Source organism: Rhinopithecus roxellana, chromosome 10, assembly GCF_007565055.1.
Source record: "Rhinopithecus roxellana isolate Shanxi Qingling chromosome 10, ASM756505v1, whole genome shotgun sequence".
NCBI classification, from domain to species: domain Eukaryota; kingdom Metazoa; phylum Chordata; class Mammalia; order Primates; family Cercopithecidae; genus Rhinopithecus; species Rhinopithecus roxellana.
Window position 1 is genome coordinate 73,983,478 of NC_044558.1, and position 24,222 is coordinate 74,007,699.

General features: G+C 37.9%; 1 protein-coding gene across 1 annotated transcript in view; it reads right to left on the minus strand.

Moving 5' to 3' along the window:
- Window positions 1-22,312: 22,312 nt before the first annotated feature.
- Window positions 22,313-24,222, minus strand: part of LRRK2 (leucine rich repeat kinase 2) — a 151,873-nt gene continuing 149,963 nt past the window's right edge. Inside the window, exon 51 of the mRNA XM_010366111.2 lies at window positions 22,313-23,943. Within this exon, the coding sequence (XP_010364413.2) occupies window positions 23,822-23,943 (122 nt within the window). The 3' untranslated portion in view covers window positions 22,313-23,821. The remainder of the gene's footprint in view (window positions 23,944-24,222) is intronic.

The following is a 24,222-nucleotide window of genomic DNA, read 5'->3' on the forward strand; positions in this document are numbered from 1 at the left end:
TTTTTGAGTATTTCATAACAACCCAGTTGCCCCATCAAGATGCATTCCCATAAACAACAGTTTTATGCAAATTCGTTTCAGAGATTGTGTAGGTAACCTTTTGAGTCAGGATTGAGATACAGTTTTTGCCCACCAGGGCTTTTGTTCTTCTTTTCCTTTGTAGGAATATGCCCTAATTATCGATCTTAAACTTTTTGTTGTCCTGGATTAAGTCCTTTTGGGTACAAAATACGAGAGATGGATCCTGTTTATCCTATGCCTTTTTCCTATGAGAAGGAGAGTGAGGAGAAAAAGATGGGTTTGCGGGTTTTGTAAGTACTTTAAGGCTTGACTGAGTGCAAACAGCTCGCACATTTGAGCAGACCAATTATCAGGCAATTTTCCTAACTCTACTTTTACAAGAGTTTCCTCCAATTACTGAATACCAATTGTGTTTTTTTCTTCAATCACCCAGGAGGAACCATCTATTGCCCTGTCCTGAAGGGAGTTCCTCCTAGGTTTGGTTGGACCTTTGCATGATAATTAAGATTTAAATCTCCTGTTAGGAAATTTGCTAGTTTAAGGGAATTATCAGTGCTTAGTGTTAAATCACCTTTTTCTAACAGAATAGTCCTATACTTTAATATTTTTGAGTTAGTAAGCTAACTTTTTTTGACTTAGAATAGCTCTGAACTTGTGAGGTATGCTCACAATGAAGTTTCCTCTAAAAGTTATTTTTTGACTTTCTTCTGTTAGCAAAGCAGTTGCCACTACAGATTGAATGCATTTGGTCCATCCATGGGTTACTGGGTGAAGGATTTTTGATAGGACGGCTACGGATAGTCAGTGGTCTCAGTGTTTTTGGGCTATGTCCTTGTTTACACTGACAGCAAGGTAGTATTGGAGTGTTACAGGGTCATGGAGAAGACCTTCAATTATCAATTATAGGTTTTAAATTTACTCTGGCTTTTAAAGGAATAGGGCACACTGTTTATTCTTTACTACTTCTATCTTTCTCTCTCCCCTCCCCCCCGCTTTTCCCTTTTTTCTCTCTTTCTTTCTTTTGTCTTTCTGCCTTTCTCTCTCTCTCTCCCTTTTTCTCTCTTACTCTCTTTTCTCTCTCCCTCTCTCTGCCTTCTCTCTTTTTCCTTTAATTTACTCAATTTGCTTTCATCCTGATCTATTATGTTGTTGTAGACCCAATTCTAGCTGTTAAAGTACTGGGTCATCAGTTCTAAGGCCCTGGCCAAGGAACCAAGACTTGGAGATTGTATTGGGAGAGCGGGGTAAGCTGGGTAGGAATTGGGGGAGGAGAGCATCATGCACAATGAGAGAGCAATCCTCCTAGCCATTTACAAACTTGTGGCCCTGGCAAGGGTGATGGGGAACGGGTCCCACATAACTGCCCATGTCAAGAGCTGTATACCTAAATTAGGAGGGACACCAGGGGCAAGACTCCCTGGATTCATAGCCTAGATGCTTAAGGATGCAGCATTGAGCTTCCTTAGATCTCTTTGGAGATACAACTTGCTCTAGTACTTGGGATAGGAAATGAAAGTCTGAAGCATTAGTACCTAGGAGGCAGGGATTGGAGGAAGTAGATTCAGAGGTAAGGAGAATTTTAGGGCTACACTTTCAAGAAAGTCATGGTCAGGACCAAGGAGGTATGGATCAGAAGGAAAGGTAGGGGCACACACATGGGCGACTGTGGAGTAGAGACTTCTGGTTGTGCCATGAAAGTGCTCAGGATGACAGCTTTCTGCCTCTAGTTGGCCCTCAGCTTCCCCCAGGAAATTAGGAAAGCAGAAGCTGGTTCCAGGCAGACCAATGCTCCCAACCCAGAAGGGTTGAGGGTTGTTAGAAAGCCTTTTTCCAGGAAGCCTCACACCTGAGTCTTAAGTCTGGTGGCCATGCTAATACAGGTGCCTGGTATTTCCTCCAATTCTGAGGAAGAATAGGACAGAATAGCAAGCGAAAGTGGTCCAATATTACTCACCGCTTTGGAGAATCCCCATACAGGCCACCAGATGTTACCAGAGGGTCTTTGTTCTTAGAGCTCCCAAGATGGTGGCGGGCTGCTCCCAAGATGGTGGCAGCCGCTCCCAAGATGGCAGCAAGTCTTTTGTTCTCTGACCTGGGGTTCTTGGCCTCATGGATTCCAAGGAATGGAACCTTGGTCCGTGTGGTGAGTGTTATTGTTATAGCTGTATTAGAAGCTGTGGGTCATGGAAGAGAACGTGGAACCCAGAGACTAGTGTTCAGCTTAATTATGATGAACCTGGGCACTTAGCTGCACAGGAACAATGGTGAGCCTCTAGCCTGACCAGGAGCAGCAATGGGCGCCTCCCTGGATCAGAAGCACAGCAGACACCTTGCCAGATCAGGGTGGGATTTAACTGTGGGTCTGTGACAGCAGCATTCAGCAGTGGTTGGTGGCAAGTGAAAGCTCAGCTCCAGATGGAACAAACAGGGACCAGAAGAGTGTGGAGTTGCAAGATTTAACAGTGAAAACAGAGCTCCCATACAATGGGAGGGAACCCAAAGGGCGTTGCCACTGCCAGCTCAAATGCCCTGGGTTTATATCCCAATCATTGTCCCTCCCTTTGTGCTCTCAGGCAATAGATGATTTGACTATTTCTTTACCTCCTGCTCTTAGCTTAATTTGTATTTTAGTGAGCCCTCTTTACTACCTGATTGTTTGGGTGTGAGCTGAGTTACAAGCCTCATGTTTAAAGGTGGCTGTAATCACCTTCCCCAGCTAGGCTTAGGAATTCTTGTAGGAAATTCAGCTAGTCCTTTCTCTCACTTTTGCCATGATTGTAAGTTTCCTGAGGCCTCCCCAGCCTAGCTGAACTGTAAGTCAAATAAACCTCTTTCCTTTATAAATAACCGAGTCTCAGTTAAGTATTCATTAACAGTGAAAGAACAGACTACTATACCATCCCACCTTTATACTGCTGCTTCTGCTCCTTAGAATACCCTCTTCAGATATCCACACAATATGCTCCCTTACTTCACTAAAACTCAGATTTTTATGACATATTTTACAAATAGCTAGTATTTACTTCTGTTCCCAGACCAAACTGAGGATTGGGCTGCTGTTTCTCGTGGCCCAATAATGAGATGCAGTTGAACTGGGGAGGAAGAGAGTTTTAATTTCTGCAACCAGTTACAGGGAGAAGTCCTGGAAACCATCACCAGGCCAACTCCAAATTACAAATTTTTTGAGAGCTTATATACCTTAATCTATATACTATATAAACTATATGTCTATGTGTAAGTGTGCATTAATCTAAAGACAAGTGATTAACCTCTTTTTTTTTTTTTTTCAAGATGATGTCTTGCTCTGTCGCCCAGGCTGGAGTACAGTGGTGCAATCTCAGTTCAATGCAACCTCCACCCCCTGGGTTCAAGCAATTCTCCTGCCTCAGCCTCCTGAGTAGCTGGGACTACAGGCATGTGCCACCACACCCAGCTAATTTTTTGTATTTTTAGTAGAGATGGGGTTTCACTGTGTTAGCCAGGATGGTCTCAATCTCCTGACCTCGTGATCTGCGTGCCTTGGCCTCCCAAAGTGACGGGATTAGAGGCATGAGTCACCACACCCAGCCAAATTTATTTTAATCTCTAACTAACATCTGAGTCCTGAAGGCATTCCTGTGAAGCCTCAGTAAATTTACTTAATCTGAATAGGTCCAGGAGCTGGGGTGATTACTCTTGTCTCCTACTAAATCTCAGAGGTTTGAGGAGTTCCTTCAGACTCCCAATAAACTTGTTTATGGAGGCCTGGGGAGTCTCTTTAGACCCACAATAAAATTTATTTAGTCTTCAGTGGTCCTGTTAAGAATTTCTTCATTATTTTGTCATGCTTTAAGGCCCAGGAAACCCCTAGGTAAAACTAATGATGGGCTTTTGTTACATCTCGGCCTTTGTCTAAGGGCACTGGCTTTTAATATTGAACTTCACGGCTCAGTCAGCACTGAAATAGTTGTTATGGAGGCCTGCGTTAGTGAGGCCTGGCCTGCCACACTTCTGTGTACTATAATTAGTTCTTCCTCCAAAATAACTTTTTCAGAGTTATAATTAGACTTTGGCTTTAATGAGGTAAAACCTCTCTATATGTAAGTGATTTAAAATGTGGATAATTTGCATATGTTTTAAGCAGATGTCTAAGAAGATGGATAGATAACATAACAAGATTATATTATCAATATTCTATACCAAATTCTGAAATAAATTAAAAGACTTTTAAATTTCTTGCCGACCCTTTTATACTTTTGTGTAATTGCTAATTCTCCCAGATTTCACGTCCTCACCCCATTTATGTCTTTGCTCAAATACTAATTTCACATGAAGACCTTTCCTGAATACCTTACTTTCAACTATAAATATCACCCCACTCCACTCCTTCCCTATACCTATTTTCTGTTTTGTGTTTCTGTAGCACTCACCACCAGTTGATGTATACATCTTAATGTAATCTATTTACTACACGTGTTTACTATCTGTCTTTAGCAGGAGAATGTAAATTTGATTAGGGTAGGGATCTCTGCATGTTTGTTCACTCCTGAGTCTCAATGCCCGGAAGAGAACTTGGCACAAATAAGTGCTTAATAAATATTGAATGATTGATTTAGTGAATAATTTTATTGGGCTCAAAAATAGGTTACATTAAGGTTGGGCACAGTGGCTCACACCTGTAATCCCAGAACTTTGAGAGGCCAAGGGAAGGCAGATCCTGAGGTCAAGAGTTTGAGACAAGCCTGTCTAACATGGTGAAACCCCGTCTCCACTAAAAAAATTCCAAATATTAGCTGGGCTTAGTGGCAGGCACCTGTAATCCCAGCTTCTCGGGAGGCTGAGGCAGGAGAATCGCTTGCACCCGGGAGACAGAGGTTGCAGTGAGCTGAGATTGCGCCACTGCGCTCTAGCCAGGGTGACAGAGTGAGACTCTATCTCAAAAAAAAAAGTCACATTAAATAACAATGGCAATAGTAATAGTCATAATAGTCATTTAGTCTTAAATAGACTTAAATAATCTATTCAAAAAACCAATTCTTAAATAGGTTTTATTATTGCAGATATTTACATTGAGACATGATTCAGTTTAATACAACTTGCAGTTATTTCACACAGCACTTAAACTGGGAATACATGATGGATAAGAAGAGGTTCCCACTATTAGAAACTTCTAGCCTAGATTCACCCTCAATGAGTTACCACAAAGGACAAATATACTGGTGGTGTTAACAGTCTTTGTTTGATTTTAACAGTTCAAAATTGTCTAGTAGTGAAAAATAATCACTAAGTTTTAATGATGCTTTCTAGAACTTCTATACTGCAATGTTAATAACCATAGATAAAATTTGGTTTACATTGGAACTGAAAGTCAAGATAATAATAAAATGGCAGCATATTATATTTATATTTGTTGCTTTTCTATGAGTATTTTAAAACTTCCATGAAGACCCTGTTAATTTGATGATATGTATGAAAGCTTTATCTCTCAGATTTCAAAGCACGTGTAATTGATAACATAATAGAAAAAGTATATAATATATATACATGAATTAATACTATCAACTTAGCAAATGTTAAATAGGATGCTTTAAAATATTTTTTTTTTAGGAAATGATTCATTTTGTTCAGAAACTTCTCACTAGGTAGCTTGTTTTACAAGGACATTAAGCATTTACCTCTTTTGTAACAATATATCAATGGGATAAAGTCATCTAATAATATGAAAACATATACCGCATAACTTCTATACATAGATTAAAAGCATATCCATCAGAAAGAACAATAGTCAAACATCTCCTTCTTGTTTTAAAATGATGTGGCTAGTCCGGGCGCGATGGCTCAAGCCTGTAATCCCAGCACTTTGGGAGGCCGAGGCGGGCGGATCACGAGGTCAGGAGATCGAGACCATCCTGGCTAACACGGTGAAACCCCGTCTCTACTAAAAAATACAAAAAACTAGCCGGGCAACGAGGCGGGCGCCCGTAGTCCCAGCTACTCCGGAGGCTGAGACAGGAGAATGGCGTAAACCCGGGAGGCGGAGCTTGCAGTGAGCCGAGATCGCGCCACTGCACTCCAGCCTGGGCGACAGAGCAAAGACTCCGTCTCAATAAAAATAAAATAAAATAAAATAAAATAAAATAAAATAAAATAAAATAATGTGGCTTAAGTGTTTGCACACTTAAAGATACAATGCCAGAGAAAACGTCAACTGTTGAAAGAACAATAGCATCAGTATGTGCAAGGCATTTTTTAAATTTTATTTTATTTTATTTTAAGTTCCTGGAAACATGTGCAGGTTGCGTAGGCTTATTATGTAGGTAAACGTGTGCCATAGTGGTTTGCTGCACCTATCAACCCATCACCTAGGTATTAGCTATTTATCCTAATGCTCTCCCTCCCTCCGCCCCACAACAGGCCCAGTGTGTGTTTTTCCCCTCCCTGTAAGTCAGTTTGTTTTTATGAAACGTTTTTGACAGGAGAAAATACAGACAATGCTAAATAATATCTATTTGGATTGTGAGAAAGAAGCTCCCCATTTTCTATACATTATGAGCTGAAATTACATTTGAAAACGGATTGTCTGAAAATTTAAAAAATTTTTGTTATATGGAAAGTTTCATTCCAAGAGAAGTAAAAGTACAATTAAATTTTAAAATAAATATTATTTAAATTGACATTAATTATGTAAAACATAAATAGTAGTTATTAGATGTAAACAATAAATAATTTTCTAAAGTGATTTATCTCCTCCAATTTAAATTTTCCTAGAGTAGTATTTAGTATGCAGAAGAAATTCACAATGTTGGAATGGACTTTCAGATAGTGATTTTATAAAAGCATAAATGAGAAATGTTGTCAGTGTTCTGAATAGAATATTGTAGTGGTATTGATACTTGCAGTTGCCATATGAACTTCCCTTAATAACATTGTAAGAGGAATTTGAACACTGGCCTTCCCCTGGTAAATAGGTCTATAGTAAGCTGTATTCCTGACAAAAGTTCTATACCTGCGTCTTCTGTCTGCATTTGTATCATTGAAATGATTTCTTGTGCTCAATCATAAGCCATATTTTAATGGTCACTCTATCATTTGTCCTGCACAATCACCCACACAGTTATTATATCAGCTCTTTCTTTCTAAATCTCCTCTTCTAGTTCTTAACGTTCATTGCTGTTTTTCCATTCTCATTGTGCCTTTTTAGATGTACTCCTTTACCCACTTCAATCAGTCTTCCACTCCTTCCCACTCCATAAACTCTGTTGTATCAATGGTCACCACATATAGCGTCATCAAGTTCATCTGCTTTGCTAAGTCCAGATAGATCCTCATTGACTGTCCTGCCATTTTTTACTTCACTGATTATCTCTTTAAACGATCTCCTTCTCAGCCTCTGTCCTTTTCTGTCTCTTCTGAATATGGCTTTTTTCAGAGCTCTTTTCTCAATGTGCTCTGCACATTGGCCAGGTCTTCTTGTCCGAGGGTTTAATTGATGGTGTTATGGGCTAAATTTCCCTGTACATTGAAAAAAATTCCTATGTTGAAGTCGAAATGCCTAGTGCCTCAGAATGTAACTCTGTGGATAGGATCTTTAAAGAAATAATTAAAATAAGGCCATTAGGGTGGACCCTAATCCAATAGATTGGTGCCTTATAAGAGGGGAAAGTTTGGACAAAGACAGGTGCAGGGGGAAGACGATGTTGAGACACAGGAAGAAGACAGTCACCTACAAGCCAAGGAGAGAGGCCTGGAACAAATAGTTCCCTCACAACCCTCAGAAGGAGCCAACACTGACAATACCTTGAACTCAGACTTCTAGCCAAAATAAATTTCAGTGTTTAAGCCATCCAGTCTGTGGTTTTGGCAGTCCTAGAAAACAAATACAGATGGCCTCTCAGCAGATGACTTACAAATCTGTTTCTGACCCCCCAGTCTCTTCTGAGATTTGGATCAGTATTTGCAACCATCTATTGAACATTTCCATCTGTATGTTTTACAAGAAGTTTAAATAAATATGTCAAACTTTAAATAATTATCTGCACCAGACCTGCTGATCTTCTTTACTTCTCAGTGTATCTCTGTGTCCAACAATCTAAGTTTAAAGTCTCATAATTTTATTAAATGTATAGTCTTAATTGTGATGTTAAAACTGAAAAGGCATGATGTAGCAATGTTAAGTGGAAATGAATGGCTTATTCATTATCTGTGAACCATTTATATTTATTAAACCATATGCCCTAGTTGACAGGCTGGAGAAAATCAACAACTAAAACTGAGATGAGAAATTCAGACATTTGGGAAATGTATTACCAAATGTTTTCAGGACAATTTTAGTTCATTCAGTGAAAGTAAATTAGTTGGTTTCATCTTTAAATTTGGAGACATAGTGTACTAAATAAATATATAAAACACAAATGTATAGTTTAAAAAATTATTATACAAGAAATACCCATTTACCCACCAGCTGGGTCAGGAAATAGAATATTTTCCAGCATCTCAGAATCCTCTACCTGCCTACTTCTCAGTTATAATTTTTTCCCTTCTTTATAGAAATAACCACTCTTGATGTTTCTATTTATCATTTTCTTACTTGCTTTATAATTTTACCACTTATTTATACATCCTTAAACAATCGAGTTCAGTTTTGATTTTGAATTTTATGTGAATGGATGCATAATATGTAAATTCTTTGCATTGTGTTTCTCTCACCCAACATTGTTTGTGGGAGTCTTCCATGCCTTTCCTTTTTATGTTCTGAATTTTCACTTTGGTGTGTCAATGTGGGGATGCCCTAATTTATCTTCATTTGGAGTCTCAGTTTCTTGTGTGTATACAAATTGGTATCTTTCATCAGTTCTAGTTATATCCTAGTCATTATCTCTTCAAACATATTTCTCCTCTATATTCCCCTTCTCTGGCATTCCAATCAGACGTAAGTTAGACATTATTACTCCACCTTGAAGAGTCTTGACTATTTGGTTTACATTGTTCATCTCTGTTTCTATCCATGTTGCATTCTAGAAAATCCCTTTTGCCTTATCTTTCAGTTAATTATTTTTTCCTTCATCTGTATCTAAAATGCTATTAACTCCATATATGATATTTTAAATTATAAGTATTATATTTTTCTTTTTAGAAGTTCTACTTGACTCCTTTTCAAATCCCCTTACTCATATTTATAGCTTCCTGCCCCCTGAAGAAACATTCAAGTGTATCTTTATTTCAGATTCTATGTTTCACCTTCTAATATTTGGATTCTTAGCTTTCTTCTGCTCTTAGTTGATCCTGAAGCGTCTCTTTCACATTTTCATTTTTCTCTTAAGCTTCATTTATTTGAACTGTACATTGTACACTGCTTATTATCTTTAGAAAGTATATTATTTGAGAAATATTAATAGGATAAATATATATTTCATTAGAGAAGATTTAGATTTTCTTATCCCAGGCACCTAACTACTAATGGAACTACTTTCAATAATAAACCTCTCAATGTGTTTGGAAACATCTGTGTCATAAATTTGACCTGTAAATCTCTTGTGATTTCAGAGTTACAATGACTCTGATGCTTTTCTTACCACTTTGCTATGCTTGACACCAAAACCATTTTACTTTGTGCAGTGAGGGACTGTAAAAGCATGGTATGGGTGAAGTCTGGTCTACCATGCTAAGAGTAGCAGTTATGCATCACTTAACAACAAGGGCACTTTCTGAGAAATGTGTCATTAGGCAAATCCATCTTTACGCAAACATCATAGAGTGTACTTACACAAATCTAGAGGGTATAACTTACTACACACTTAGGCTATATGGAATAAGCTTTTGCTCCTAAGTTGTAAATCAATACAGGGTGTTGCTGTACTGAATACTATAGGCAATTGTAACACACTGGTATTTGTGTGTCTAAGCATATCTAAACATAGAAAAGGTACAATAAAAATTTGATATCAAAGATTAAATATGGTATGCTAGTATAGGGCACCATAAATGGAGCTTGCAGGACTGGAAGTTTCTCTAGGTGAGTCGGTGAGTGAGTGCTGAGTGAATGTGAAGGCCTAGGAAATTACTGTACACTACTGTAGGCCTTATAAACATTGTATACTTAGGTTACATTAAGTGTATTTTAAAACAATTTTTTTTCTTTTTTCTTTCCATTTTTATTTTTGGAGACAGAGTTCTGCTCTGTCATCCAGGCTGGAATCACAATCACAGTTCACCACAACCTCTGCCCTTCACCTCTTGGCCATAAGAAATCCTCCCACCTCAGTCTCCCAAGTAGCTGGGACTACAGGCATGTGCCAACACATTCAGCTAATGTTTTGCATTTTTAGTAGCGATGAGGTTTCACCATGTTGCCAAGGCTGGTCACGAACTCCTGGAGTCAATCCTCTTTTCTAAGCCTCCCAAATTGTTGGGCTTAAAAGTGTGAGCCACTGCACCCATCCTATTTTTTCCCCTTAAATAATAAATTTAACTTAGCTTACCATAACTTTTTTCTTTATAAACTTTTTAATTTTAAAACTTTTTGATTCTTTTGTAAAAACACTTAGCTTAAAACAGAAACATATTTTACAGCTGTAAAAATATTTTTTCTTTAGATTCTTATTCTATAAGCTTTTGTCTATTTTATTTTTTTTAACTTTTTGGTTGAAAAAGAAGACAAACATAAACCATAGCCTAGAGTAATGCCTTCTGGGCCACCTCCTGAAGGATCTGCCTGAGGCCATTTTACAGTTAACTTTATATATATATTAAAGTTATATATATATATGAAGTTTTATATATATATATGAAGTTTTATATATATATATGAAGTTTTATATATATACACACACACACACACACACACTGTAAAATAGGCCAGGCACCGTGTGGTGGCTCGTGTCTGCAATCCCAGCACTTTCGGAGACCGAGACAGGCAGATCACTTGAGGTCAGGAGTTTGAGACCAGCCCGACCAACATGGTGAAACCCCATCTCTACTAAAAATACAAAAATTAGCCGGACGTGATGGTGCATGCCTGTGAACCCAGTTACTCAGGAGGTTGAGGCAGGAGAATCCCTTGAACCTGGGAGTTGGAGGTTGCAGTGAGCTGAGATCATGCCACTTTACTCCAGCCTGGGTGACAGAGTGAGATCTTGTCTCAAAAAAAAAAAAAAAAAAAAACAGAGAGTACACTCTAAAAATAATGATTAAAAGTATACTGTAGTTGGGGGGCGGAGCAAGATGGCCGAAAAGGAACAGCTCCAGTCTCCAACTCCCAGCGCGAGCGACACAGAAGACCGGTGATTTCTGCATTTTCAACTGAGGTACTGGGGTCATCTCACTAGGGAGGGCCGGACAATCGGTGTTGGTCAGCTGCTGCAGCCTGACCAGCCAGAGCTGAAGCAGGGCGAGGCATCGCCTCACCTGGAAGCGCAAGGGGGAAGGGAATCCGTTTTCCTAGCCAGGGGAACTGAGACACACAACACCTGGAAAATCGGGTAACTCCCACCCCAATACTGCGCTTTAAGCAAACAGGCACACCAGGAGAGTGTATCCCACACCTGGCCGGGAGGGTCCCACGCCCACGGAGCCTCCCTCACTGCTAACACAGCAGTCTGCCGCGATCTATCCGCAGGGCAGCGACGAGGCTGGGGGAGGGGCGCCCGCCATCGCTGAGGCTTAAATAGGTAAACAAAGCCGCTGGGAAGCTCGAACTGGGTGGAGCTCACAGCAGCTCAAGAAAGCCTGCCTGCCTCTGTAGTCTCCACCTCTGGGGACAGCGCACAGCTGAAGACCAACAGGGGAAGCAGCGGGGGCCGGTGCAGACGCGAACGACTTTGTCTGACAGCTTTGGGGAGAGCCGTGGATCTCCCAACGCGGAGGTTGAGATCTGAAAACGGACAGACTGCCTGCTCAGGTGGGTCCCTGATCCCTGAGTAGCCTAGCTGGGAGACATCCCCCACTAGGGGCAGTCTGACACCCCACACCTCACAGGGTGGAGTACACCCCTCAGAGGAAACTTCCAAAGGAAGAATCAGACAGGTACACTCGCTGTTCAGCAATATTCTATCTTCGGCAACCTCTGCTGCTGATACCCAGGCAAACAGGGTCTGGAGTGGACTTCAAGCAATCTCCAACAGACCTATAGCTGAGGGTCCTGACTGTCAGAAGGAAAACTATCAAACAGGAAGGACACCTATACCAAAACCCCATCAGTACGTCACCATCATCAAAGACCAGAGACAAATAAAACCACAAAGATGGGGAAGAAGCAGGGCAGAAAAGCAGGAAATTCAAAAAATAAGAGCACATCTCCCCCTGCAAAGGAGCACAGCCCATCGCCAGCAACGGATCGAAGCTGGCCAGAGAATGACTTTGACGAGATGAGAGAAGAAGGCTTCAGTCCATCAAACTTCTCAGAGCTAAAGGAGGAATTACGTACCCAGCACAAAGAAACTAAAAATCTTGAAAAAAGAGTGGAAGAATTGACAGCTAGACCAATTAATGCAGAGAAGATCATAAACGAAATGACAGAGATGAAAACTATGTCACGAGAAATACGTGACAAATGCACAAGCTTCAGTAACCGACTCAATCAACTGGAAGAAAGAGTATCAGCGATTGAGGATCAAATGAATGAAATGAAGTGAGAAGAGAAACCAAAAGAAAAAAGAAGAAAAAGAAATGAACAAAGCCTGCAAGAAGTATGGGATTATGTAAAAAGACCAAATCGACGTCTGATTGGGGTGCCTGAAAGTGAGGGGGAAAATGGAACCAAGTTGGAAAACACTCTTCAGGATATCATCCAGGAGAACTTCCCCAACCTAGTAGGGCAGGCCAACATTCAAATTCAGGAAATACAGAGAACACCACAAAGATACTCCTCCAGAAGAGCAACTCCAAGACACATAATTGACAGATTCACCAAAGTTGAAATGAAGGAAAAAATCTTAAGGGCAGCCAGAGAGAAAGGTCGGGTTACCCACAAAGGGAAGCCCATCAGACTAACGGCAGATCTCTCGGCAGAAACTCTACAAGCCAGAAGAGAGTGGGGGCCAATATTCAACGTTCTTAAAGAAAAGAATTTTAAACCCAGAATTTCATATCCAGCCAAACTAAGTTTCATAAGTGAGGGAGAAATAAAATCCTGTACAGATAAGCAAATGCTTAGAGATTTTGTCACCACCAGGCCTGCCTTACAAGAGACCCTGAAGGAAGCCCTAAACATGGAAAGGAACAACCGGTACCAGCCATTGCAAAAACATGCCAAAATGTAAAGACCATCGAGGCTAGGAAGACACTGCAACAACTAATGAGCAAAATAACCAGTTAATGTCATAATGGCAGGATCAAGTTCATACATAACAATATTAACCTTAAATGTCAATGGACTAAATGCTCCAATTAAAAGACACAGACTGGCAAACTGGATAAAGAGTCAAGACCCATCAGTCTGCTGTATTCAGGAGACCCATCTCACATGCAGAGACATACATAGGCTCAAAATAAAGGGATGGAGGAAGATCTACCAAGCAAATGGAGAACAAAAAAAAGCAGGGGTTGCAGTACTAGTCTCTGATAAAACAGATTTTAAATGATCAAAGATCAAAAGAGACAAAGAAGGCCATTACATAATGGTAAAGGGATCAATTCAACAGGAAGAGCTAACTCTCCTAAATATATATGCACCCAATACAGGAGCACCCAGATTCATAAAGCAAGTCCTTAGAGACTTACAAAGAGACTTAGACTCCCATACAATAATAATGGGAGACTTCAACACTCCACTGTCAACATTAGACAGATCAACGATACAGAAAGTTAACAAGGATATCCAGGAATTGAACTCATCTCTGCACCAAGCGGACCTAATGGACATCTATAGAACTCTCCACCCCAAATCAACAGAATATACATTCTTCTCAGCACCACATCGCACTTATTCCAAAATTGACCACATAATTGGAAGTAAAGCACTCCTCAGCAAATATAAAAGAACAGAAATTATAACAAACTGTCTCTCAGACCACAGTGCAATCAAACTAGAACTCAGGACTAAGAAACTCAATCAAAACTGCTCAACTACATGGAAACTGAACAACCTGCTCCTGAATGACAAACCCACAGCTAATATCATACTGAGTGGGCAAAAACTGGAAAAATTCCCTTTGAAAACTGGCACAAGACAGGGATGCCCTCTCTCACCACTCCTATTCAACATAGTGTTGGAAGTTCTGGCTAGGGCAATCAGGCAAGAGAAAGAAATCAAGGGTGTTCAGTTAGGAAAAGAAGAAGTCAAATTGTCCCTGTTTGCAGATGACATGATTGTATATTTAGAAAACCCCATCGTCTCAGCCCAAAATCTCCTTAAGCTGATAAGCAACTTCAGCAAAGTCTCAGGATACAAAATTAATGTGCAAAAATCACAAGCATTCTTATACACCAGCAACAGACAAGCAGAGAGCCAAATCAGGAATGAACTTCCATTCACAATTGCTTCAAAGAGAATAAAATACCTAGGAAGCCAACTTACAAGGGATGTCAAGGACCTCTTCAAGGAGAACTACAAACCACTGCTCAGTGAAATCAAAGAGGACACAAACAAATGGAAGAACATACCATGCTCATGGGTAGGAAGAATCAATATCGTGAAAATGGCCATACTCCCCAAGGTTATTTATCGATTCAATGCCATCCCCATCAAGCTACCAATGAGTTTCTTCACAGAATTGGAAAAAACTGCTTTAAAGTTCATATGGAACCAAAAAAGAGCCCGCATTGCCAAGACAATCCTAAGTCAAAAGGACAAAGCTGGAGGTGTCACGCTACCTGACTTCAAACTGTACTACAAGTGCAGTAACCAAAACAGCATGGTACTGGCACCAAAACAGAGATATAGACCAATGGAACAGAACAGAGTCCTCAAAAATAACACCACACATCTACAGCCATCTGATCTTTGAAAAACCTGAGAGAAACAAGAAATCGGGAAAGGATTCCCTATTTAATAAATGGTTGTGGGAAAATTGGCTAGCCATAAGTAGAAAGCTGAAACTGGATCCTTTCCTTACTCCTTATACGAAGATTAATTCAAGATGGTTTAGAGACTTAAATGTTAGACCTAATACCATAAAAACCCTAGAAGAAAATCTAGGTAGTACCATTCAGGACATAGGCATGGGCAAGGACTTCATGTCTAAAACACCAAAAGCAATGGCAGCAAAAGCCAAAATTGACAAATGGGATCTAATTAAACTAAAGAGCTTCTGCACAGCAAAAGAAACTACCATCAGAGTGAACAGGCAACCTACAGAATGGGAGAAAATTTTTGCAACCTACTCATCTGACAAAGGGCTAATATCCAGAATCTACAAAGAACTCAAACAAATACACAAGAAAAAAACAAACAACCCCATCAAAAAGTGGGCAAAGGATATGAACAGACATTTCTCAAAAGAAGATGTTCATACAGCCAACAGACACATGAAAAAATGCTCATCATCACTCGCCATCAGAGAAATGCAAATCAAAACCACAATGAGATACCATCTCACACCAGTTAGAATGGCAATCATTAAAAAGTCAGGAAACAACAGGTGTTGGAGAGGATGTGGAGAAATAGGAACACTTTTACACTGTTGGTGGGATTGTAAACTAGTTCAACCATTATGGAAAACAGTATGGCAATTCCTCAAGGATCTAGAACTAGATGTACCATATGACCCAGCCATCCCACTACTGGGTATATACCCAAAGGATTATAAATTATTCTACTACAAAGACACATGCACACATATGTTTATTGCAGCACTATTCACAATAGCAAAGACTTGGAATCAACCCAAATGTCCATCTGTGACAGACTGGATTAAGAAAATGTAGCACATATACACCATGGAATACTATGCAGCCATAAAAACGGATGAGTTTGCGTCCTTTGTAGGGACATGGATGCAGCTGGAAACCATCATTCTTAGCAAACTATCACAAGAAGAGAAAACCAAACACCGCATGTTCTCACTCATAGGTGGGAACTGAACAATGAGATCACTTGGACTCGGAAAGGGGAACATCACACACTGGGGCCTATCATGGGGAGGGGGGAGGAGGGAGGGATTGCATTGGGGAGTTATACATGATATAAATGATGAATTGATGGGTGCTGACGAGTTGATGGGTGCAGCACACCAACATGGCATAAGTATACATATGTAACAAACCTGCACGTTATGCACATGTACCCTAGAACTTAAAGTATAATAAAAAAAAAAAATTATAATGTAGTAAATACGTAAACCAGTAATATCACGTTTGTTATCAAGTCTTAGGTAATTCACATAATTGTAGGTGCTAAACTTTAATACGACTGGCAGTACGGTAGATTTGTTTATGTCAGCATTGCCACAGGCACATGAGTTATGCATTGTGCTACAATGCTAAGTCACTAGGGGACAGGAATTTTTCAGCTTCATTATAATCTTATGGGACCACCATTGCATATGCAGTTCATCATTGACCAAAATGTTATGCAGCACATGACTGTAGTTATTTTGGGTTTCAGCTTTTACTGAAGAGTCAATCTGTAATTAGTATCTCCATGTTTTATGTCTTCCATTCCACATATACCTTAAGTCCTTTGAAACCTCATCTCAATTTCAGTAGAATCAATAAATACCTTCACCAAAGCAATTATTTACACATGCATTTATTAATTTATTAATTGAGTTTTCTTTCATAAATACTGTTCAATGCCACCCAGACCTGACCAATGCTTCCCAGTTGCTGGGAAAGTGGTCAACTTACCTTACAGCCTTCTCCTAGAAATATCTCTGCTGAAAATGTGGCCATGCCCAAGCTCACTCTGCCTTCTTCCGGCATCCCCCATCCAACAACTGGTCTATGTGGGTATAAAGACACTTCTATGATTACACAACGCCTTTCTTTTCCCTGATAAATTTCCTTGCTTGAGGTCTTCTCTGTCCGAAATTTTCATTTAATTAAAAGCTTGAGTAATTTTTTAAAAAAAATAACATAGATGATGTGAATTTGGGCAACTCCGGGAGGAATTGCTTATGAGCTTTTTCAGGATCTTGCCAGTGAGTAGAAGGTGGACAGTTATACTTCTGATTGTCACACTGACTTGTATTCCTTTGGTGCCCCAGTCTAACGGAAATACCCATGTGTTTGACTCCTGACCTTGAGATGTGATCCAATCCTTTCAAGGCTGGGGAAACTAAAGGTCAGATTCACTAGGTTAAACAAATGCTCACAAGAAAACATAGCTTTGGTGCTCTGCTTACAATTCACTTTGATTTTGGCCAGATAGTTCCATACCATCTCATCAGATCTTTGGTAATTTTAGATGTTCATTTTAATATTCTTCCTTTCCTTTTAAGCTAACCTTTTTAGTTTTCAGCAGGTGGACTTCTCCAAATCATTATCTTGTTACTGGAAATGAAACCCAAGCCAATTTGTTTTCATGTTATTTTTATTGACACAAAGTCAGTTTCTCCCAGGTCCAACTAAACAAATGCTAAACACAAAGTATGAGTTTGATAGGATGCCAAATTACCAGCTTTCCTGGTCACTGATATTCATACTCTATAATCCAAGGACCTTAATCTTCCACTCACTCAAGAAACTCTGTTGAATGAATAATCACCAGAATATCGGCTCCATCTGCCAGCTTCAAACTTTAAAACTCTCCTTTTTCTTATCAACAAATAGAAAGCACCTAAGAGTCCTTTTAGGCTTGGGGATAAGGAGAATCTGAGAACAACATGCTCCTCACAACAACTGTCTATTTTTATATCTTTTTGCACATGAGGACATTGGTACAAAGAGAGATTGAGCAACAAAGTGGCATAAGAGAGGGGGCCAGGCCCAACAGCCCAGGGCCCATGTCTCTAACCTCTATGATGTCTTTGATTCTAACTCACAAGATGGAAAAAAAAAAAGATTAATTCTTCTGCTTGTGTAGATTTGCAAGGGAGTTTTTTTTCATCAGTTTTTGATACACAAGATTCCAATTAGTGATTAAAGATACAGGTTGACTATTTCTTCTCATTTTCCATAATTTATAATTGTGCTATAAAAATCTTCCTCAGTCAGTGTTTCAAATTATGTGTTTTCCTTCTTCCTGTTTACATTACCTTGAAAGCATAAAAGCTACTTGAGAGAGCAATTAAATAATTTATGCCTCAGTTTATATGATGACATTTAGAAAATAACACCTGGAAAACCATTTTCTTTAAAGAAAGTAACACAAAAGGAAGAAGTAAGAAGCAAAACATCAGCAACCCTGGATGAAGGACAGCTTATTTCTCAGTAATTGACACATACTAATTATCTTTATGGAAGACCAAAGTGTATAAAATATTGAGAGCATTTAGAGAAGAGGTGATTGAATTTACTTAAAAGCTTAACATAATATTTAACTTATGGTATTACAACATATTGCTACCACTTATGTTTACTTTTGAAATAAATATATATCAATGAAGACATTCTATTGTATGTGGCAAAAATATATTTATCTTTTAAATAAAATCCTTCTTGCTAAACACACAGTTTATTGAGAGCCAAAGATACTCCCAGCTTTACCTAAGCGCAGTGACACATAAAACTAAAATTATTTCATTTATTTTATAATTTTCCACTTTAAGAATAAAGAACTGTCCAAAATTATCAGAACTGTGTAGGTGATTTTTAATGTGAAATTTAATTCTCATGTAAAATTATCTGCTACATGCATTGTACTAGTTAGTAATGTTACTCAGACACAGTGGACATGAAATGGGTAAATAGTAAAATCCTATATTGTAGGTGGGGAAGGGAGGAGCACGGAGGAAAGTAGAGATTGTTTGTAATGTGTGTAAGTTACATCAAAAAAATAATTCTGGCTATAGCAGAAGAGTTGTCACCCAGTGATCTTCAACCTCGGTGCTGCTCTTTTCTCCCACACCATCCACCAAAATCAACAGAAAGAGCAAACTTGCTCTCCTTCTTGTTGCACAAAACATTATCCCACTCAGAATGGATGATGTATACTATCCAGAAATCAACAGCTTCAGGCAATTTATTGGAGTGAATTGTTTAAAGAAAAAAATCATAGATGTTATCAATTGTTATCAAGTCACAATGGAAACAGAAGAGAAGGCAATCATAAGGACATCATGAGGGCAGAGATCATTTTTCTGGCTGTATCTGGTCATGGCTTTCACTAAAAGCATAAAAACGAAATGTCATAAGTCAGTATCTTGATAGTAGTTTCTTTTCACACTTTGTTTGGCAAATTCAATTAAAACCCTTGGCACCTTGAACTTATTATTAGTGGTTACCAGGAGCAACTTCCAAATATCCAAAACGTGTAGTATGTGTGCTTTATTAGAGAAATGAATTTTTAGTGACACTGATGTCTAATATGAATCCCCTCATAAGGTGGTGCTTGTGTGTGACTTGCCTCATAAGGTGGTGCTTGTGTGTGACTTGCCTCATAAGGTGGTGCTTGTGTGTGACTTGCCTCATAAGGTGGTGCTTGTGTGTGACTTGCCTGGGAATTAATTGCACAATTCCTTAATTTACACTCATCCTTCTAGAAGGTGGGTATACTACTGTTGCCATTTTACGGGAAAAAAAAAAAAAAAAAAAAAAAAGATTCTCTGGCCATTTGTGCAACTTGCTCCAGTTCAGATTACTAAGTAAATGTCAAATCTAGCATTTAGACCGAGGTCTTTTTCAATTCTAAATGTATGTTCTTTCTGGCTGCTTTCTTTTGCAACTGTTTCTCTTTTTTTTCTGTTTTTTAAAGTGAATGCAGGTAATTAAGAAAAACTGAACAATAATGGCAACATTCATGGAATAATGTTCCATTTATTCCATTATTCATGGAATAAATGCAGAGCCCTTAAAAATGTCATTATTAAATGACATTATACGTCATTATACGTATAATGACATTATAAATGTCATACGTTCCATTTGAACGTATAAGTTTATTTTAAATTTCTTTATAGGCACACTTTGTCTACCCTGAATTGTATAGTCTCATCAAAGAGGTCCACATCCCAAGCTATATTGATAAGCGTATACTCTTTCTTTTCCTAAAAGCAGTTATTTCAGCCAAAGCAGAAAGTTTTTATTTATCTGCTTGTGGCAGAGATTTCCTGATTCAATACTAGCACAGATTTATTAATTTAGTGATTGCAGCAAGGATCCAACTAAACTAAGCTTATGATCAGAGAATACTCTTTTGCCTGCATGCAGCTTCTATCAGTGGTTGCCTTATTACTCTAATGTACGATCTCATTTGTGTTACATAACATAGTAGGAAATCGAAAAAGTGCCAACATGGGAGAATCAGCTTGCAAAGATTTTATCCCCTGGACCCCCATTATAGTATATCACATTTCTGCTATGTACTAACCTTTTAAACTTTTATCATAATAGCACAAGCTTTGAATTAGTTACTTTGTGCTCATTTTGCAAGATGGGGAAATCTCGTCATAAATCTCTTGTACATAAAGTCATGGATTCCTTCTAGGATTTCTTAACCTATAAGATAAACTTGGTGTTTGAAACATCTCTCCCCATTTCATCCTAACAAATACTCCCTCTGCAAAGAACAGCTCATTAACTTTATAATCTCTCAATTAATGATAAAATTGCTATATCCATACACAAATATATACTTCTTTTGCATCTTCAGTCACTTAAGTGTATCCTGTAAGTACTGTAAGGAATGGGAACTTGCAACAAATTTCAGCATGTATTTGATAGGGATGCTTTCAAAATAAGCTCAAGTTCCTAAGACAGCACATGTATCATCATCTGCCTAGAATGTTATTTCACTCTGGAAATTGTTGAATGCAGAATGTTATTTCACTCTGGAAATTGTTGAATGCCCATTTGTCCTAAGTCTCTGTTTAAATATTTGTACTTTTTTTGTGATCCGGATCCTCTATTCTCTGGCCAGGTAGACATATTCTCTACTTTTCCATAATACTTCTAATAGAGTATGTATCGGAGTTTGGTATTTTCATAAATAAATGGTAACAACCTTCTCTTGGGAATGTTCAGTGGGTAAATGTGGTGAAGCCCAGGTCAGAATGATACCTCTTGTTTACTCTATAACATCTAGTTTTGTAGGCCCTGATTGCTGTAAAACAGTGGAGTCTCATAAAGGCCAAGAAGCAGTCCCATGATCCAGATGCTAATACTCATTCCTTTTCTCTTCTCTTTTTCTTAGCCTGAGACAGACATCAAGTAGAGACTTCCCAGGTAAGGGTAGAAATCAAGAACAGTGTGGTGGCAGCACATAGAGAGAACCACCACATCTCTGCTCACTCACTCAGAGTGTGTTCAGACAGCAGGCCTTTGGGTCAGGTGACTCTCTGTCTCTTGCTTGAAATCAGGGTGATAGGCTCACTCCAAATTCCTTGACAAATTAGAAAGAACCAAGTACCTACGTGCCTTTAAGCAGCCAGATTCTGAATTGTTATTAGAAACAATGACACCCTGGATCAGAAACTGGCTAGCATGGAGAATGAGGATGTCAGTTTCTCCCGAGTTGACATAGTTTACTATTTCACTGAATTGCTGATGAGCCTCCATGAAAAACATTCAATTTACCAGGTTAGGTGTTAAGATACCCAAAGTGATGGATAAAGAAGCAAAGTCCCAATGGTTTTGAATTTTATCTCCCCTCAATATTAGAACATTTGCATCCTTACATTTAACTTAGGAAAGTTCACGATCTTCTTTTGTTAATTCTGCTATGTTTCATCAATATATTTCACTGCCTTGATGAAAAGTAAGTTGCATTTTAGTTAAAATAGTTCACACATAATCGATAGAGTGAATTAGTCAGAGAGGTGCCCTTTTTTAAATTCAAAATTTTCCCAAAAGAATATTTTCTGTTACGATAATATGTTTGTATTTGGATCATAATTAGCAGGTTATTTTATGCTTCTAATCAGAAAACACTTGAAGTGACTGTGCTTATTTTTTGTATATATCATTTACTCTAAAGTCTTATATTTTGTTTCAGTACTCAAAAGCAAACAAATTTACTTACAAAAAATTTTTAAGAGAACTTGAAAATAGGATGTTTCATACCCATCAGATTTTGTCCTGGGATCCTGGCAACTATACGTATTAGAGAAAATTAAATTTAAATATTCCTTAAGTTCTCAAGAAAAAACTTTAGTTGCACTTTCTTATCGTGGAATGTTCCATATACAAATTAATATACAAAGTTTCCCATGAGATGGATAACAGACCTATATGTGAAAAGCAAAACACTATCACAAAGTTTAAAAATTCATAAACATGCTTTTAAAAATTTTATTATTCCATTTAAATACAGTATTCTTTTTTTGTGTTTGTCTTTGGTAAAAAAAATTTGCAAATACATACAAAGTAACAATGAAAGAGATAATACTGGAACAAAGAGCTCTATTGTATTTTTTTTTTTTTTTTTTGTTAATTACGTAGCAAGTTAAAGCATGGGTTCCTTTAAAATACAGAAAATCTTTCATGTTTAAGAATTTGATCACCCTGAATATAAATAAATTTAAAGGTTTCATATAGTAAAATGCCATAAGTTCTGAGAATATTAAATAGACTAGTTGTCCTATCACAGGGAATTGTCTGAAATAATGAATAGTGGTCAGGGCCAAAGAATTTACCAAAAGTACTTTTCCTAAAGCAGAAATGACCTCAAATTATTACATAGGTATTTGGCCCTGATACTCCTACTGTGGTAAGCTATGCAAACAATTTAAGTATAATTTGGAAGCCTAGGGTGGCAGATATTTTTATCCATTATAACTAAAGCTCTTTTCTCCTTCAGCAACTGAAAAGTGTTAGATATTTGTCCTCATAGTCTTGGTAGGAGCTGTGGAATTCTATAATTCTGAAAAAAAAAAAAAAACACGCTTCTATCTGAATGATGTACGATCTGCAGCATCACAAATTTAGGGAAAAGATGAATATAAGCATTAGGATGAAGCAGATTAGAAAACAAGTAGCTAATGGTATGAATAAAAAAATAAAAATATCACTTGAAGGACTGAACACTGTATTTACACTAATTATACAAAATTCAGGGTATCCACACTCAAAGATAGAGTTGAAAAACAACTCTGTCATGTCTAGGAAAGACACAGAAACTCTCCTCATATCCTAGATGATAGATATGAGGACTTTGACAGTATGTCATGTTTTTTCATTAGTACTTTTAATGGAGTTTTCTTTCGGACTGAGTGAAGTTGTGTAAGATGCACCGTCTGCAACAGCAACAAAGAGAATTCACATACCAACAAAGGACTTTATTAGTGCAAATTCATTTGAATATTTGCAAGCATATATGATAGTGCATTTCAAAGCAATCTAAGAGGCAATATATTACATGGGAAACTGTCTTAATATTTTCATTCTACCTTGCAGATTTCTGGAAAAATCAACAAGCAACAGTCCTGTCTTAAGCACAGAATTTAAAATAAAGTTTACCTTCATTACAGACAAGAAAACAAAAAATTATCGGCCTTATAAATTTTAGTATGAGTACTTAAATTAGGTACTTCACAGATTTATCTTCATTAATTAATGCACAAAAGTAACTGGTATTTATAAGAAATATAACATTGTGTTTTAAATAGTTCTTTAAAACATACGTTTACTGGTAAGTATTTTTACATATATTTAAATTAAAAATATAATATTCCTTCATATACACATGAACTATTTCAAAAAATGTGAGTACCCTTTTCATGGGAACATTTTTAAATAAATATTTACAAGAGAATAATTTTCCTATCCGAAGACAATTCCTGTTTCTCTCTTATTCAATAGATGTTCCTCTCATTTTTTCAGCTAATTCTTTTCTCACTTCAATGTGTTTTTCTAAATTTTGCACTTCATGTGGAAGATTGATGTCCCAAACAGTCAAGCAAGATTGTATCTCTAGAAAAAGAAAAAAATGAAATCATGTTTCAAAGATCCACCATAAAACATTCTTATTTTATTTCAGTTTGGCTTATGTATTTTTAGTTGACTTAGATAAATGTATATATATACACAGCTATAACTAATGCACTAAATAATTATTTATAAAAAACTGTACTTGGACAATTTTTATAATACATTATAGAAACTACTAAATTTCGAGAAGAGTGTGGACATTTGATAAATTAACATTTCATAATCTAAAAGAAATAAAGCTTTTCAAACACTGTTCAAAAT